General features: G+C 43.3%; 3 protein-coding genes across 5 annotated transcripts; 1 reads left to right on the top strand and 2 right to left on the bottom strand.

Moving 5' to 3' along the window:
* Window positions 1-726: 726 nt before the first annotated feature.
* Window positions 727-3,941, bottom strand: LOC145878656 (interleukin-1 receptor type 2). 2 transcript variants are annotated; one of them, XM_082974589.1, is made up of 7 exons: window positions 3,703-3,941; window positions 3,371-3,500; window positions 2,988-3,053; window positions 2,801-2,845; window positions 2,659-2,724; window positions 2,324-2,453; window positions 727-2,100 (listed from the first exon to the last, which is right to left on the bottom strand). In XM_082974589.1, the coding sequence occupies exons 3-7, from the start codon at window positions 3,010-3,012 to the stop codon at window positions 1,797-1,799; spliced, it is 570 nt and encodes a 189-aa protein (XP_082830715.1). In that variant the 5' UTR covers window positions 3,013-3,053; window positions 3,371-3,500; window positions 3,703-3,941; the 3' UTR covers window positions 727-1,796. The 2 variants fall into 2 exon arrangements, with proteins under 2 accessions (XP_082830715.1, XP_082830716.1); XM_082974590.1 differs by lacking the exon at window positions 3,703-3,941 and having other exon boundaries at window positions 2,988-3,031; window positions 3,371-3,503.
* Window positions 3,613-11,688, bottom strand: rn121 (RING finger protein 121). Of its 2 annotated transcripts, none has more exons than XM_014196594.3 (9): window positions 11,423-11,685; window positions 10,132-10,169; window positions 9,747-9,888; window positions 9,313-9,467; window positions 8,711-8,818; window positions 8,378-8,498; window positions 8,161-8,294; window positions 7,343-7,444; window positions 3,613-4,479 (listed from the first exon to the last, which is right to left on the bottom strand). In XM_014196594.3, exons 3-9 carry the CDS (start codon window positions 9,870-9,872, stop codon window positions 4,359-4,361), a joined length of 867 nt encoding a protein of 288 aa, XP_014052069.1. In that variant the 5' UTR covers window positions 9,873-9,888; window positions 10,132-10,169; window positions 11,423-11,685; the 3' UTR covers window positions 3,613-4,358. The 2 variants fall into 2 exon arrangements, with proteins under 2 accessions (XP_014052069.1, NP_001134947.1); NM_001141475.1 differs by having other exon boundaries at window positions 4,065-4,479; window positions 11,601-11,688.
* Window positions 11,689-11,747: 59 nt separating this feature from the next.
* On the top strand, window positions 11,748-16,360 carry xndc1n (XRCC1 N-terminal domain containing 1, N-terminal like). Its single transcript, XM_014197021.3, has 9 exons — window positions 11,748-11,938; window positions 12,199-12,340; window positions 12,471-12,626; window positions 12,783-12,952; window positions 14,687-14,772; window positions 14,893-15,164; window positions 15,261-15,348; window positions 15,476-15,621; window positions 15,745-16,360. The coding sequence occupies exons 1-9, from the start codon at window positions 11,894-11,896 to the stop codon at window positions 15,984-15,986; spliced, it is 1,347 nt and encodes a 448-aa protein (XP_014052496.3). The 5' UTR covers window positions 11,748-11,893; the 3' UTR covers window positions 15,987-16,360.
* Window positions 16,361-16,651: the final 291 nt, after the last annotated feature.

The following is a 16,651-nucleotide window of genomic DNA, read 5'->3' as shown; positions in this document are numbered from 1 at the left end:
CCAGAATGATTTTCTGGATGGTGTCTGGGATGAACAGTTGAAAAGAAGACTTTATGTCCTGCACATGAGCAGTGGCGATTTTAGCATGTAAATCTTGGTAGGGCAAAAAAAAGTGGGATGCATGCCAGCAAAGCCACAACACTAAACAATACATTAATTGTGACAAACGGTGCCCACAAACTGTTAGAGCCTTCAAAAAGCTGTTCCAACAGCAGAGTCCCAACACCTTACACTGCTACACCTGGCCATCAGTGGAGACTTGTCTGGCAGCGAAACAGTTAATTCAGCCTCATTTACTGCCTTTTAAAAAAACATAGCTGACATGGCTGACTTGCTTAAACAAATGTGGTTCCTACTGACAATTGTGATGTACAAACTATGGCATAAGAGGACAACAAGCAGATAAGAGGCAATCCTTAATTTCGATTGATATTAATGAGTTAGGACGGACGTAGTCAATAGAACTATTTGTTCAGCACTTTTGAAATGTACAGTGCCAGAATTCAGAACATGGGCCGTTCTTAGTGTTCTTTCTCCCTGTACACCAAGTCAGAACCGGCTTGAAGTTTCTAGCTCTACCCTTAGACTTGGCAGTGACAGAACACTGACCAATCATGGCGCAACACTCCGTATTTTCTGCTGGCTTGCCCCACCACCACAGAAAGCACTGAGCTAGCCTGAAACACCTGCATTTTGGAGCTGCCTTACTCAAAAAAAAAAGAGACCTTTGTTTGTATGTGGCTTTATTAACTCAATGATATATATTTGGTACATTGTGAAAACTGATGTGACACGTATTAATGCCAAAATAACATGCAAAACAGGCAAGCCTGTTTTTTTTTTGTTGCTTAAAATATGTGGCTCAAAACACAGTAACACTGGAGGCTCTGCCTAACCTGCCCTGAATGACGAGTCGCCACTGCACATGAGTAACCGCCATTCGCGTTGGCCCTGGTTGCATCCTTATCACACTGGCAGCCATGCTGGGTGGCTCATTCCTTGGCAAGACTATTCAACTTCAATTTTTTTACATCCACATTTCTCCTCCTGCAGGCTGCTGATGAGCTGGTTGCTGACAGGCTGGTCCTGGCTGCTGATGGGCTGGCTCAGGGTCAATCTCATCCTCTTCTTCCAACTCACTGTCAGACTCCGTCTTGCTAGAGACATTTGATACTCATATTCTGAAAATGTTTCATCTTCCAAAGTTGAAGACGCTCCGTCCACACTACCTTCTCTCTCTGCAAAAATATTTTCTAAGGCCCTCTGAGCAGAGATTATTTTTGCCATACTGTTTGATTGTGGAAAGGAGCCACACATACAAAGCTATTTATTTGAGGTGTCCCTCCCCCAATTTGCACCTGGCTGGGGTAGTGTGGGAAAATACAGCATTTTTTACAATGTATTGAAATAACTTTGTGGAGGTTCCCGCAAGACAGTGTAGTTTCTCACACTACAAAGTGGGAGAAAAGTGGGAGATATTCACTGGACCCGAGGGTAATAAAAGTGCCTCGAACACCACATATGTAATATAAATGTGTAGGGGGGTCCAGTGGACCAGAACACCACATATGTAATATAAATGTGTGTGGGGGGGGGGGGGGGGGGGTCCAGTGGACCAGAACACCACATATGTAATATAAATGTGTAGGGGGGTGCACAGTGTGCACTCAATGAAAGTGTTATTTTACATGTTCTTCATAGAAAATTAGCCAAGGACATGTCTCAGGTTGAAAAAACATAATTCAATTGTATCATTAACCCACACAAGGGTTAAGTACTGGACTAAAACCATCCATCTAATCTAATTTCTTGCTAGCGTGGTTTTTTTTTTTCCCCTGATCCTTTTTGCTAGGTTTCTTCTTAAATTCCTTTCTCGGTTTCCCCTGGTGTTTTGAGTTGGGAGTGAGTGAAGGACGAAGGGAGAGGACATGAGGTAATGAGGGAAAACTAGCCTTGTGATTGGGCATCAGTGTGACAGTCCTTCGGTCAAGCCCAGCTATGCTGCTTATTACACAGGTGAAAGTGGACTTAAAATCCTCTGCAGTCACGTTCTTTAACACCAGACTCCTCTGGATCACCCTGCCGTCCTCTGAGGCTGATCTGAAAGCACCACATTTACAACTCTTAGCCAACACTCCCGCCACAGTATATAGTACACCAGCTCAACAGAACTCACACTGTGGACTTTGCCTACTCTACATGTGTGGTTGAAATATAAAAACAGCAGTACAGTACTAACAGCATGGTTAAAAGAGAAGAAAGTAAGGGACATGGTTTAGTGTGGCTTCCAATAAAGTATGTGAAGACAAAGCCCAGTACTTACACCTCTGTTTCTGATACTCTGCCATCAGTGAAGGCTACCTCTGGGAAGGTGCTGTTGACCAGCCAGTAGACATGGGTAAAGTCATCAGGAAGGCCTGGGTCTGCTTTACATTCAATAATCAACTGCTCTCCTGTGTATGACAAACAACACATCCTGTTTGTTAAAAATGGTGGTTCCTAACCAACACCAGAATAGAATTATCTGACCGCACACCCAGCAACACTGGAGGTGAAGACCAGGTAATCCTCGAGTTCAAACACTCAAGAGTATCCATGATTGATGAGCCACTTTCATGAAAACTCAAAAAGAATAACTGAGATGGCAGAATTCTTTACCTTTAACAGCTCTTATTTTGGACCTATGGGGCTGGAGGATTCTGGGAGACGGCACCTCTGTGGAATCTAGACAATATCAACTGAAGTTAGAGACACTATGAAACATAAAAAAATGTATGCAGGAATATAGACGGACACACACCTGCAGCGGCCTCTGAGCGCAGGACCCCAAAAAACCCCGCGAAGGCTGTAGAAGAGATGGAGCACACCCTCAGCCATTGTGTAACACAGGCACATACACACAGAAATGTAAATACATATGCAGCAGAAACATCCACATTCCCATACATCAGTGAACGTGTGTGTGAGAATGTTAGAGGATCTCTTACCTGTGAGAAGAATCGTCAACTGCATACTGGCTTCTGTCCGACTACTGTGCGAGTTGGTCAACAAAGCTAGTTGTAACAACACCGTCTCATTTACTTAGTATATATGCACAGTTACTTCCCCTTAACGCACCCACGCTGACCAAGAACACACAAGGGAATTCCCTATCAAGTTATTTTGCGTATTTATGTTAGACACAATCAGACTAAATTAGTTACTAGACTCTTTGACCTCAAATGTTACTTTCACATTTACAGGTCACATTTCCTCATGTGTAATATACCCTCTACCATATGACTTAAGTGCAACTCATTTAACACATGGACATGAATCATATAAGAAATGTGAAATATTGTGGTGAAATACACATATTTTCACTGCTTACCTGTATTCTTCACAAGAGCAGTCTAAAAGAAGAACGTCATATTTCAATGGCCACACCCAATCCTAGTCCAGGGTGGCATGACTGGCATCAGTCTGGTATGTTTCTTCATATGACGAGAACTATACTGCATCTTAACGGAACAGGAAGTATAATATTCTGGAAATTATACCCAAAATCCCCCAGGTCATGAATGGTCTATACTAGTGCATCTGGTCTGAATTAAGTAAGGTCTACACCTGATCTTGACTGTGTCACGTTTAATAAGACAATCAAAAGAACAAAAACATGACAAAAAAGTAAATAGACAACCAAAATGATCAAATTATATTCACCTTTTTGCATAGTCTTTTACGGTACCTATTTCTTGAGAGTCATCTGGGCTGAACACAGACACGTGCGGCCGTCTGAGGGAGGCGCAAGGGGGACATATTGCAGTTCCCCTCTTAAAGAGATGAAGTCTGTAGTAGGATAGGACACACTGTCTTGAGCCCAGTGCTCCGCTCCTGAGGGACTAGAAACCCTCACCCCAGCAGCTACATTCAACCAGGACCTCTACTTACAAAAAGGTGCAGATTTAACACACAAAACGAAGACCGGCACTCTACAACGCTCCACTCACATATCTGGGCCGTGTTAGCCACTCATTACTGTAGAAACCAAAACTTAAGACAAATTACCTTTGAAAAAGCATCTCCAAAAAACTGAGGACCATTTTACTAAGCAATGAAATGTACAATGCATTTGTTTAAAAAGTTGTGATTGACTGAACAAAAATACAATAAAACAGACATCCAAACCCAGGTTACTAGTCAAATTCTAATACATCTTAAATACAGATACTATGTGCCTATAAATATATACAAATAGTACATGTATAGACACAGTTTATAATAGATGTTCTTATAGTCCATGGTGAAGCCTCCTAGTCAGGCCAGTGCATTATCTACCATCTCCATATGGCTTGTGTGTCCTTCTCCACTCTCCCAGGTCACTCCAGCCCCAGGATGTAGTTGATGCCTTGCACAAGTCCAATGATTACTGGTTGCCAAGCGACAAGGTAGCGGAGCCAGTCCAGGAGTTGTCCATACATGACATGTGGCCTCTCCCAGCTTCAGATGGGTCAAGGAGGCAGATAATTAAGTGACTACCCCACCCCTGATTCCAACCGATCTGACCCAACCAAACCTTGACTAAGCAATTCATTTAGAGTTGTAATAAAACACATCCAGCCTGTGACAATATGATTATTATAGATCCTTCAGGACACTACTAGAATCAGGCTGGATATTGGGGAATGGATAACATCTTCCCAATACTACATACAGTGCATTCAGAAAGTATTCAGACCTCTTCCCTTTTTCCACATTTTGTTAAATTACAGCCTTATTCTAAAACGGATTAAATACATTTCTCCTCATCAATCTACACACAATACCCCATAATGACACAGTGAAAACAGGTTTTTAGAATTTTTTGCAAATGTATTCCAAATTAAAAAATTAAACACCTTATTTACATAAGTATTCAGACCCTTAGCTATGAGACTCGAAATTGAGCTCAGGTGCATCCTGTTTCCACTGATCATCCTTGAGATGTTTCTACAACTTGATTGGAGTCCACCTGTGGTAAATTCAATTGATTGGACATGATTCGGAGGACCTGAGCCCTAGGACCATGCCTCAGGACTACCTGGCATGATGACTCCTTGTTGTCCCCAGTCCACCTGGCCGTGCTGCTGCTCCAGTTTCAACTGTTCTGCCTGCGGCTATGGAACCCTGACCTGTTCACCGGACGTGCTACCTGTCCCAGACCTGCTGTTTTCAACTCTCTAGAGACAGCAGGAGCGGTAGAGATACTCTCAATGATCGGCTATGAAAAGCCAACTGACATTTACTCTTGAGGCGCTGACTTGTTGCACCCTCGACAACTACTGTGATTATTATTATTTGACCATGCTGGTCATTTATGAACATCTTGGCCATGTTCTGTTATAATCTCCACCCGGCACAGCCAGAAGAGGACTGGCCACCCCTCATAGCCTGGTTGCTCTCTAGGTTTCTTCCTAGGTTTTGGCCTTTCTAGGGAGTTTTTCCTAGCCACCGTGCTTCTACACCTGCATTGCTTGCTGTTTGGGGTTTTAGGCTGGGTTTCTGTACAGCACTTTGTGATATCAGCTGATGTAAGTAAGGCTATATAAATAAATTTGAATTGGGAAAGGCACACACCTGTCTATATAAGGTCCCACAGTTGACAGTGCATGTCAGAGCAAAAACCAAGCCATGAGGTCGAAGGAATTGTCTGTAGAGCTTCGAGACAGGATTGTGTCAAGGCACAGATCTGGGGAAGGGTACCAAAAAATGTCTGCAGCATCGAAGGCCCCCAAGAACGCAGAGGCCTCCATCATTCATAAAATGGAATAAGTTTGGAATCACCAGGACAACGACCCTAAGCACACAGTCAAAACAATGCAGGAGTGGCTTCGGGACAAGTCCCTGAATGTCCTTGAATGGCCCAGCCAGAGCCCGGACATGAACATGTCTGGAGAGAACTGAAAACAGCTGTGCAACGACGCTCCCCATCCAACCTAACAGAGCTTGAGAGGATCTGCAGAGAAGAATGGGAGAAACTTCTCAAATACAGGTGTGCAAAGCTTATAGCGTCATACCCAAGAAGACTCGAGGCTGTAATCGCTGCCAAAAGGTGCTTCAAATAAGTACTGAGTAAAGGGTAATGAAAAAGTCAAAGGGTCTGAATACTTCCCGAATGCACTGGATATCCTAACATCAAATAACAACTCTGCTCTAGGGCAACCGTTCTTAAAGTATAGTCGCGGACATGTTAAATGGTGGGCTGCAACATTTCAAAGGAAGAAATGATTGATATATCAAAACATTTTGGGGGGTGGGGACTCAGTCGTGGTCTCAACTTCCTGTTGACAGTTAGAATAGTAGAATACACAAGGTGACATTTAGAAATGTGGTTGTGCACCAGCAGTTTCTCTCTTGCTATGTCAGTCACTTACAATTTTTAGATTGGTAAGTTAGCTGGCTAGACTAACTAAACTTATACGAATCATGGCCGAATACCAACCGGGCACGTGCCCAGGGGCCCTGATCGCCACGAGGCCCCTGGGGGGCACAAATCTCGCGTCGGGCCCCGAAAAGGGGGCATGTTTTCATGAGCTTGGGACACGGGAAAACAGCCAATTTCTCATTTGAGTCCCAGGCTGAGAAAGTTTTAGAACCCCTGCTCTAGGGTGTTATTTAATAAAAATGGTGTGAAATTAAATACAGTATGTATGCTGTTGGTCAAAAAAGGATTTGTGTATTGAGTGGATGCAATGGAAACCCCGTCCCCTAAAGCAGAAATGGCAGAAAGCTGCGTCTGTTGAGTTTTTACTGCAGCAAAAGAGGAACTGGAACTACTTTATGCAAGGTCTCCATGAAGACAGCTATCAGACAATGGTTAACCTTGTTTTCAGAGGACTTCACCTGAGGTCCCTTCCCATAATATCCTGTTCCAGTTTGTGTTTACATATCAATGTGGGTCAAAAGTCCCATGAACAACATCACTGTGTAAATGTGCCAATGCTGCAGCATTTACAGGAAACAACTTATTCCCATCACAGCCAAGGAAAATAACTCGGCCTCAACATTTGCCATCTTATGTGCTCTGGACTGTGCGAATTCCAGTCATGCTGACAAACAGAGGGAGAGTGGGTGAAACAAAGGGTCACTGAGTGAGACCATCTGAATGTTAAAAACACACACAACACAAAAAGGTAACACTAAGACACACTACAAGAGATGTAGGATATTACTAAACCTGTGTGTTATATGTGCTGTGCTCGCTCCCTGACAGGTCGTCATTGTAAATAAGAATTTGTTGTTAATTGACTTACCTGTATAAATAAAAGTGAAAACTAAATAAAAACACAAACATGTCATATGAGAGCAGAAGAGTAAAGGATACGGGTTACTGAACATCCTTTTCAGGTCCACCTTCTCTTTGCAGTACGGGCATATCTGCTTCTTTCCCACGATGCACCATCCTCGTATGCAGAATTCATGGAATCTGAGGCAGAGAGAGTTAAGGGAAAATTCCACCCAAAAACAATATTTTGGTATTTGTTTCAGTAGCCCATTGTTGACATAGTCCCAAAAGGTTTTGCTTGTCAGCAATCAAGTTAAGATATATAACTTTCAAAATACAGAAATCATGTGTATGTATTCAACCCTAAAAACATGAGAATAACTACAAAATGAGGCCAAATATGAAACAATAGGGGAAATTGGGTCAAATGCTGTAGGCATAGTAAAAGGGCATACTGGAAAGTTTCTTCCTACTTCCCTGTGGCACACTAATAACCATATCAGCAACATCACCAGTAAGCTATTCAAATCTGATGTCCTCAAAATGTGAACATAGTTACCACAAATGCCATATAACATGTGACATTTCACCTCATGGAAGACTAGTACAGGCAGTCAATACAGGAGATGACATAGGGCAACATTATTTACAGAAACAGGAAGTGAGACGGGCTCATGGTACAGTGTTATTGAGTCATACGAACAACAGTCACATCTCAGAAATAAAGTTCATGCACACGTCTGTTTGGTCAATTTCCCTTTGGTGTTTGTGTGCGTACACCACCTGTTTTCCACGACTGACTGCCAGTTACGGCTTTTATGCAACAGATAAATCAGTTCTACCACATCAAGCTCCTATGTGTTATTCAAATATGTTCATATTTATCTAGAGCATTTTTCTTAGATGAAAAAGAATACACATGGTTGCAGGATAGTCTGTATGTGTTCTCGATGATTCCCTCTTCGCTGACATCAACCAGTATGGGCTGGCCACACACAGCGCAGATACTGTCTGAGAGGTGCTTGGTGGGCATTCCAGACGCACTGTAGTACTAGAGAAGTCAGAGACACAATATAGTGTGGCTGGACAGATTCACAGCCTTTACTTAAAAAAAACAAGTACTTGTATACTCACCCCCACTGTCGATGCCATGAAGTCTGCACACATTTCGGCAAAGTCCCTACCCAGGACGCCATAGTACAGACCATAGAACAGCAAGGACACGCCAAAATCCATTGCGTCCTCTGGCTTTATTCTGGAAATAAAGCCAACCAAAAGCATCATCAATACTATTAGCATGATCAACATGTTACTACTTCTCAAAGAAAGCTCTGGCACCTCCTCTAAAAATCTAAACTTATTTGAAGGTTTTAGAGAGAAAGTTACTAACTACACAAGCACAATCCTTGTAAACCACTGGTATTGTCCATAAATACACAATTGGGCCTAGAAATAACCAGAACATACCTAAATATCAAGTTGATGCCAAACAGTGTAAACATGACGACAGTGTAGCCCACTATCCCTGTGGCATAGCTGATCTTGTAGAGGAGGAGGAACCATTTATAGACCAGCCTGTCCAAAGAAACACAAGGAAACATTCAGACATATTTCAGCTAACTGGCAGAGGTAATGTGAAGAAACATAGATCAGTATTTTGCCTAGAGCAGCACTGGCTGCATGACAGGTTACATTTGGGACTTTGGATTGGTGGCCCTCTTACCATGACCATTCTATCATGCATCACCTAGGCATTCGGTATAAAATTATTAGGTGGGTGCTTACATTTCTCCTATTCACACATGTACAAGTGCAAATGTGTTTTTTTTGCATATCCCACTCCCCCTGACACACCCTCGAAGAGTGGTGTCAGAGCAAGGTATCAGCTATTATTGGACAGCAACCCTGGAGCAATTAGGGATAAGTGCCTTGCTTAAGAGCACATGGACACATTTTTCACCTTGTCGGCTCAGGGTTTTGAATCAGCTACCTTTGGATTACTGGCACAATATATGAGGTGTTATATGGATGTGTGTAGACACTACCTGGGCTTGTGTATGGGGCCTTACCTGGGCGTGGTGCACACCAGGGGCTTGCGTGTGGCACGGTAGGTAACGTATGCAGTGACCACAGAGAAGATGAACCACGTGACCAGAAACCTCCACCAGTGAAGCTTGGTGGTGAAGTACAGAGGAACCACCCACATCTGGAACAGAGTCACCAGCTACAAAAATAAAAAGAACACATTTTAAAGTACAGACACACATAAGGTAAATTTGCGACTGAATAACACTGAGAACCAGACTGTGTACAGTGGAAGAAACTGGTCTGTGGACAGTTTGTCTATACAGTATGTGAAGTGTGATTTGTATGATTTGCCTGCAGGCATGCTGTGTATTCCCTCTTTCTGCCCATAAGAGAGCATGTGTTTGTGTTTGCACAGTCATGCATGAGCATGACTGTGCAGTGTGTGGGTGTGAGAGAGAGAGTGAGATTATTTTACATTGTAGGACTTGGGGTGCCTCTGTTTCCATTGCACAAGGACCAGCTGGGCGATGACCAGGGTGACAATGAGGATAAGCACCATCTCAGCGTGCATGGACTCATGGCCCTTGTGTTTCGCATGCATCCTGGCATGCTCCAACCTACAGTATGGACACACACACAACAATCAACCTACTGCTCAGGCCTGGGTATCTGGATAGATTCTTATAAATCGACATATTCATAACACATTACCAGTTTTCATTGGAAGGAAACATTGTTGATATACTTTAGAGCCTTTAGTTTATCAATTAGGCTTCATGATCAACTTCACTAGACTTTTGTGATTCAACGTGTGAAATCTAATTTGCAGCCAGAATTAATAATTGTGTGAAGAGACTGACCTCCACTTCTCCTCCGGTGACAGATGGGATAGGTCGACCTGAAGTGAGAACAAGCCAAACAGACAAACACGACAGTTCCAAAGGCTTCTAACTCCATTAGTAATGTTCTACATACATAAACATACATTCATTTAGAACCTTGTAGATAAACTGTCACAATTCATCTACTAAATACAATGATTGCATGCATAAAAAATGGCCATGTTAACAAAACATTCTGTAATCTGATCAGTGATCATGTGGATTGGGAGGCGGTTGATAGTGGACAGACGTGAACACTAAAATAAATTAACACTGCTGTCCAATAAAGAGAACATGCACAGTTTCTGTCCATTAGTGCTAAATGGTGAAAGAAATTGGCCTCTGGTCCAAAGCATTGATTAGAGAGCTCGAGCTGCCAGGATATGACCTGTGACTCAGACTGCCACATCAACGCTTGTATGGCATGCCATCTAATGGGTTGTCACGATACTAGTATGCAATACTCAGCGGTATCTTGGCCATGAAACAAACTACTACATTTCCTGAGGAAAGCAGTCCTAATGTTGGAAACAAGCAGCCTTGTGTGTCACCCAGAATCACATGTTTCTTTTCCAAACTATAGTACACAATATTTGACATACAGAAGTTTTTTTTAAAGGACCAAAGTGTTTAGTCTGCTTTGTGTTCTCCTTAATGTGTCATGGAAAATAAGCTATCGCGATACTGGTTTCGTGACAACCCTAACGTTACTACATCATTGACTCAATTGCTGTTGTAATATGAGAACAAAAAGGTTGTCAAGTAAAAGCAGCGAATTCGGGGCAGGTAAACCAGAATGATCGATTTAACTATCTGTGGCTACCTAGCGTTAGCTACCACGTAAAGTACAAGGCAAGGGCGGGTATAATGTGTTACGTTACAACAGGAATCTGTTCCAAAAACTTCGTAAAGTACAAGGTTGCCAACAAACAACGCATACAAAGTAGCATGATAAATTCACCTAGCTAACGAATAGGCTTCAACTCACCACGTAACTTATTCTTAACAGACATTTTTCGGAATAAACGTGGACAGTGAGTGAAAAACTTAATGAAATAGCCCACTCCTACCCGTTATCTTATTCTGCCGCTATACAACTTTGTATGTGTTGTTTGTTGGCAACCTTGTTATTTACTTAGTTTTTGGAACAGATTCCTGTTGGAACGTTCCACAAATTATACCCACCCAGGGTCCTTGTACATTTGTCTTAGCTGACTGTACTATAATTGGATATATACTTGGTTTCCTAATGCACTCAATGATAGCCTACCTGTCTGGCTAAAATGGGAAGACAACTGGGATGTTAGATAAAACTAACACCGTATGACGCTTACTCGCCGGTGAGAGAGACAGGTCTATTCCATATTAGCAGCAACGTGCGCACTTTACAATTCACGCAATTCTTTTTTTTTCTGATTCTACAACCGTAACACCTGTGGCACCCTAACCTGATTTGGTTCATCGTGGTGTCCGAGTCCATGATCGTGTTCTACACCATCAACCTCCACCTCAAACACCCCCGCCATCTTCGGGAGTGCTGTGAATTCCTAGCGCATGCCATTTCCGGGTTGGAAAACCGGAGGGCCAATATGAACACTGCACGCGAGTTCCTTTTCCGTTTGTCAACACTCACAGCGGTGGTTGTTTTCTGGTGGCGGGAAAAAAGAACGAGTAACAAACTGTTCAGCGGATAATCTCCTGAATTTTACATAAACAGACAGCTAATTAATTTGATCATAATATGGCCCCAGTGAAAATTAAACACGTCGTTTCATTCACGTCACAGGTAAGTTCGTGTATTTAACTGTCAACTAACTTAGCTTACTGCAAGTAGACTAGGGCTAGCTAGCAATGAGTAGCTAGCTAACTATAGTTAGAAACTCAGTAACGTTAGGTAGTTAAATTATCTAGGCAGCTAGCATTAACCAAAAGCATTTGGCATGATGAGAAAGGTTCAGCTACTGGACAGCGTATGTAGCCATGTCACATGGGTTGCATCAGTAGCTGTACATGTCGCTCCTAGCTAATTGTATTGAAATGGTGCAGGACCCCAAGAACGGTGTGGAGAACCTGTGTGTTGTGGGTGGAGACAGCAGGTCGTGGCTGTGCAACCCCCAGGACCGAAGTGGAGTCCTCAGAGCAGAACTGCAGCTGGAGCGAGCCTCATACTTTGGATACATCGATGTGGGTAAGGCTCATCAAGATTGACAACGAAGTTTATGTATTGTAGTAAACACACAATGGGACACTGTTATCGTTTTGTTTTGATGTTCCATACAATTTAATGACCGTTTCCCAACTTGCTGTGTTATTTGTAGGGAACTGTGGATCTGCGTTCATTCAGATTGATGTCGGCCGGTCCTCTTGGCCCCTGGACCAGCCCTATATCACCCTGTTGCCAACAGCAACACTGATGAGTCCAGCAGAATCCCGACAGGGCACTGGGCTGACAGGAGTGAGAATGTTCAAGAAAGGTGAGACCAGATAGACTGGATGGATCTCAGCCCTATGACAACAGTAGGACTGATATGTCATGCAACATAGATAAAGGGAATGAGAATCAGTGTCCGAAGATGCTTCTTTAGTAACCCTCCTTTAGTCAAAACAATTGCCCCCCCCCCCTCCTCCAGGTGATTTCCTGTCAGAAGGTGCAGAGGACAGCTGGGACCGGGTGAGAGTAACCTGCACTCAGCCTTTTAACAAGCGCTCTCAGTTTGGCCTGTCCTTCCTGCGCATCCGCAGCCCCCTGGAGGAGAGCGAGGAGGGCTCCACACAGACTGGCAAAGAGAGCCAGGGTCAGGTGTGTGTGTGTATAGACTGAGGGCTTGGCAGTGAACTCTTCAGAGAGAAAGGTACAGTAAATCGCAGAGAACGCCTCTGGGCCCGGTTTCCTGATAGCAGTAGACCTTGTTGCATCTTTCTTACAAAGGCCAAAGATATAACATGCGTTTCCCAAACACCATGCAGAGCGAACGATCACTAAGTGCGTTGTTAGAGCGTGTCGATACTGATAGGATTAAAAGAAAGGGAGCGCTGCTCTCGGGTCAGCTTTCTCCACTCAAATCTTACCTTAACATTATAATTATTTCACAATACTTGACGACGGATCAGCTACTAGAAAGATATTACCACCTACGGCTGCAAATATCGAGGTGGCTTATTCTAATGCTTACCCTATAAAAATGCACTAAATCACCAATTTGTCACATCATTGCCCACATGTTAGACTACACATAAAATATATTGAGACTTACAGACCGTAGCCTACAAGTAGCAGAATATAAATAAAATGATTGAACATGAGTCTATAGCTTACTGTTTATATTTTCATTTGAGGTGTCTTTTTATACATCACTTTGTATCAATTGCAAAGACATTGGCAACTTTGTATTGTAGTCAACTTTTTTCTGGTCATTGGTGGTCACAGAGAGACGGATAAACCATGTGATTCTATGTTTAGCGGAGATCTTCTCTGTATAAAGTGACATAGGAGGGCAAAAAGCATCTTAACAATGCACTTGGTTGTTCTACGAGTGGTCTGAGGCAGGGGTTACATCACAAGCGTTTTCAAGTTCAACGTTAATAACGATGGTTTTGGGAAACAGCTGAGGGATTTAACATAGCTCCTATGAAGGTTCTAATGATGAACTTAGCCTTAAGATGCTTTTGGGAAACCGGGCCCAGGTCTCTTGGTCCACCCACCCCTACGGGAGGTCAACTCCCGCTCAGCCCAGTCAAAGCTCTTCTCTGTCCTGGCACCCCAATGGTGGAACCAGCTTCCCCCTGATGCTAGGACAGCAGAGTCTCTGCCCATCTTGCGAAAAAGTTTGAACCCTACCTCTTCAAATAGTATGTTCAATAAGACCTCTGTCTTATTCCCCCCCCCCCCCCCCCCAAAAAAAAATGTTTTGTTCTGGTTACAAGCGTCTGCTAAATGACTGAATTATATTTAAAACAGATAAGAGTTTTGTCTTATGTGGTTGTTCCAAATGATTTCAATCACTTTTACCCTATTCAAGAGTATACTGTGTCTCAACTGATAACGGGCACAACACAAACACTTCAGATGTAAGGGTTTAAGCTACAACATTTGTGAAAATCTGAGTTAAGGTGATTGAAATCATATGGCACGACCCTATGGTGATGGATTTGGACTGTTATGAGATGAGGGTAAGTGTGTGTATTCTTAAGCAGTAAGGCACAAGGGGGTGTGATATATGGCCAATATACCACAGCTAAAGGCTATTCTTATGTGCGATGCATCGCTGAATGCCTGGACACAGCCGTGGTATATTGGCCATATAGCACAAACCCCTGAGGTGCCTTAATGCTATTATAAACTGGTTACCAACATAATTAGAGCAGTAAAAATAAATGTTTTGTCATACCTGTAGAATGTCAGCCAATCAGCATTCAGGGCTCGAACAACCCAGTTTATAATTTGGGAATATACAATAGTATTATTGGTAAACATCAGAGGCCAGAAGTGTTTGTGCTTGTATTCTCACTCTCCTTTGGCCTTCTCTCTATTCAGACAACCCCAGATAAATCGGCATCAGGCGTGAGAGAATGGCTGTCCAGCCCTGCTGTGCAGAGAACCTTCTTTGGGGGAACGAAAGGGTAAGTGGAGGAATTTTCAGTTTTGTATGAAGCACTGTCAAACAGATTAGACAGCATTGAATGAATAAATACTTTTACAGAAAATTACTTACACCTTGGTTTGTCTCCCCCTGCTGTCAGGGAGGGTGTGGTTCTGAGCCGGACAGCTCGTATGGTCCTCACAGCGTCCCAGGCTGCCAGGCGTTCCCTTCCCCTTCCCCTTCCTTCCACTTCCTTGTCTCCCAGTCACACATCATCCTCTGGCACTCAGAATACAGCAACCTCTACCCCTCCCACAGCCAAGCCAGATGCAACTACCCATATCCCCAACCAGGGAAAGCCAGGGGCTCATACAGCTACACCCAACAAAGGCAAGCCAGTTGGAAATATGGGAAATATACACCCTCACACAGGTAAACACCTCAGCTCTCAGAAATACCATGCATTTTGCTTGGTAAATAATTTGGCAACACTAAGCTTGACAAATGATAAGTTGTGATGTTTTTCAGCTTCAATGGCTTGTTTAAGCACAGTTCGCAGCTCCAAGGAAAATACTTCTCAAAGACACCAGAAGAGAAAACCAAACTCCAAAAGCAGGTATTCCTCTATACTCCACCCCATGGATCATTTTGGGAGGGTAAGCTTATCCTGGATCTGCACATAGGAGCAACTTCTAGCTCACAAGTATCTCTCAGCATGAATCTGTCCTTTACCTCCCTCCCAGGCAGAACCAGCTGAATGGCACCACCTGTAGTAAGCAGGGAAAACCTGCAGTCGGTAAGAGGCCTATAGCTACGCTACAACACACTGCCACAGCCCCTCATCCTCAGGACACTGGTGACCTTGAGACCACATGCCCAATATGCGGAGGTGTGTTTATGTTGGCTTCTTATTCTGTCTCTTCATGGACTGTATGACATACTGTATATTGATTCACTGTTACAATCAACAGTAGTATTGACACCCGTTGTCTGTTCTTTCTCTATGCTGCAGTGTTCTTTACTGCAGAGTACCTGCCGCTCCACGCCGCCTCCTGCCAGCGTTTGGAGACCAGGAAGCTCCCTGGGGGGATTGTGACCCCTGTTCCCCGCCCCTTCCCTGTCTCTCCTGCCAGCCCAGAGGAGTCCATGGTGCCCTGCCCTCTCTGCTCCTTCAGGTTCCCTCTGTCCCACATCCAGATGCATGCCAGCACCTGTGGAGACCCCGTGGACCCCCATGTTATCTGGGTGGACTAGGAAAGAATGCATTGTATAGTAACACATTTTTGCTTTTGATCAGTGGGCAGTGCAGCAAAAGTGGACAATATTTTGCTTTTAATATACTATATGTATATTTGTATTTTACTGACTTGTTCTGTATCTATATAGCTGGAAAAATAATGAATCTCTCTCTGCCTACCTCTATTCCCCACTCTGCTCTGAGTGATTGGTTCTCTCCTGAGGTCATTGAAGGCTGTATGTTCTTGCACTGTTAACACATGCTATGTGCTAATGATGACCTATAATATATTGTATACTATAAACAGCATCAATCATAGACTGTGTTCAGTACATCTTTTTTTGGAACTTATCACATAATTGAAATGATCAATTAAATTAACTGTGATTTATTTTGCCTTGTTGGCTGTTCCTTGTATTTTTTCACCACTGAACTTGTTGCACAGGGAATATTAATTACTCCTGCTACCTGTTAACAGTGTCTCATCTGCAGCATTTCCACTGGGGAGCATTTCCAGTGATAATGTTAATAGAGGCTTGGTATGGAAGGCAAGGGCCACTCCCTGGTTTGGGCCTTGCCATGCGTCTAACACTGAAATGGTTGCTTTTTAATTAGTCCTGTCCCAGGGGAGTAGAGCTGTGTTATTTAGTTTGTGGCAAGACATTCTAACCAAGCTAACCTG

Source organism: Salmo salar, chromosome 04, assembly GCF_965601325.2.
Source record: "Salmo salar chromosome 04, fSalSal1, whole genome shotgun sequence".
Lineage (NCBI taxonomy): Eukaryota > Metazoa > Chordata > Actinopteri > Salmoniformes > Salmonidae > Salmo > Salmo salar.
This window is presented reverse-complemented; position numbering and strand designations above follow the sequence as displayed.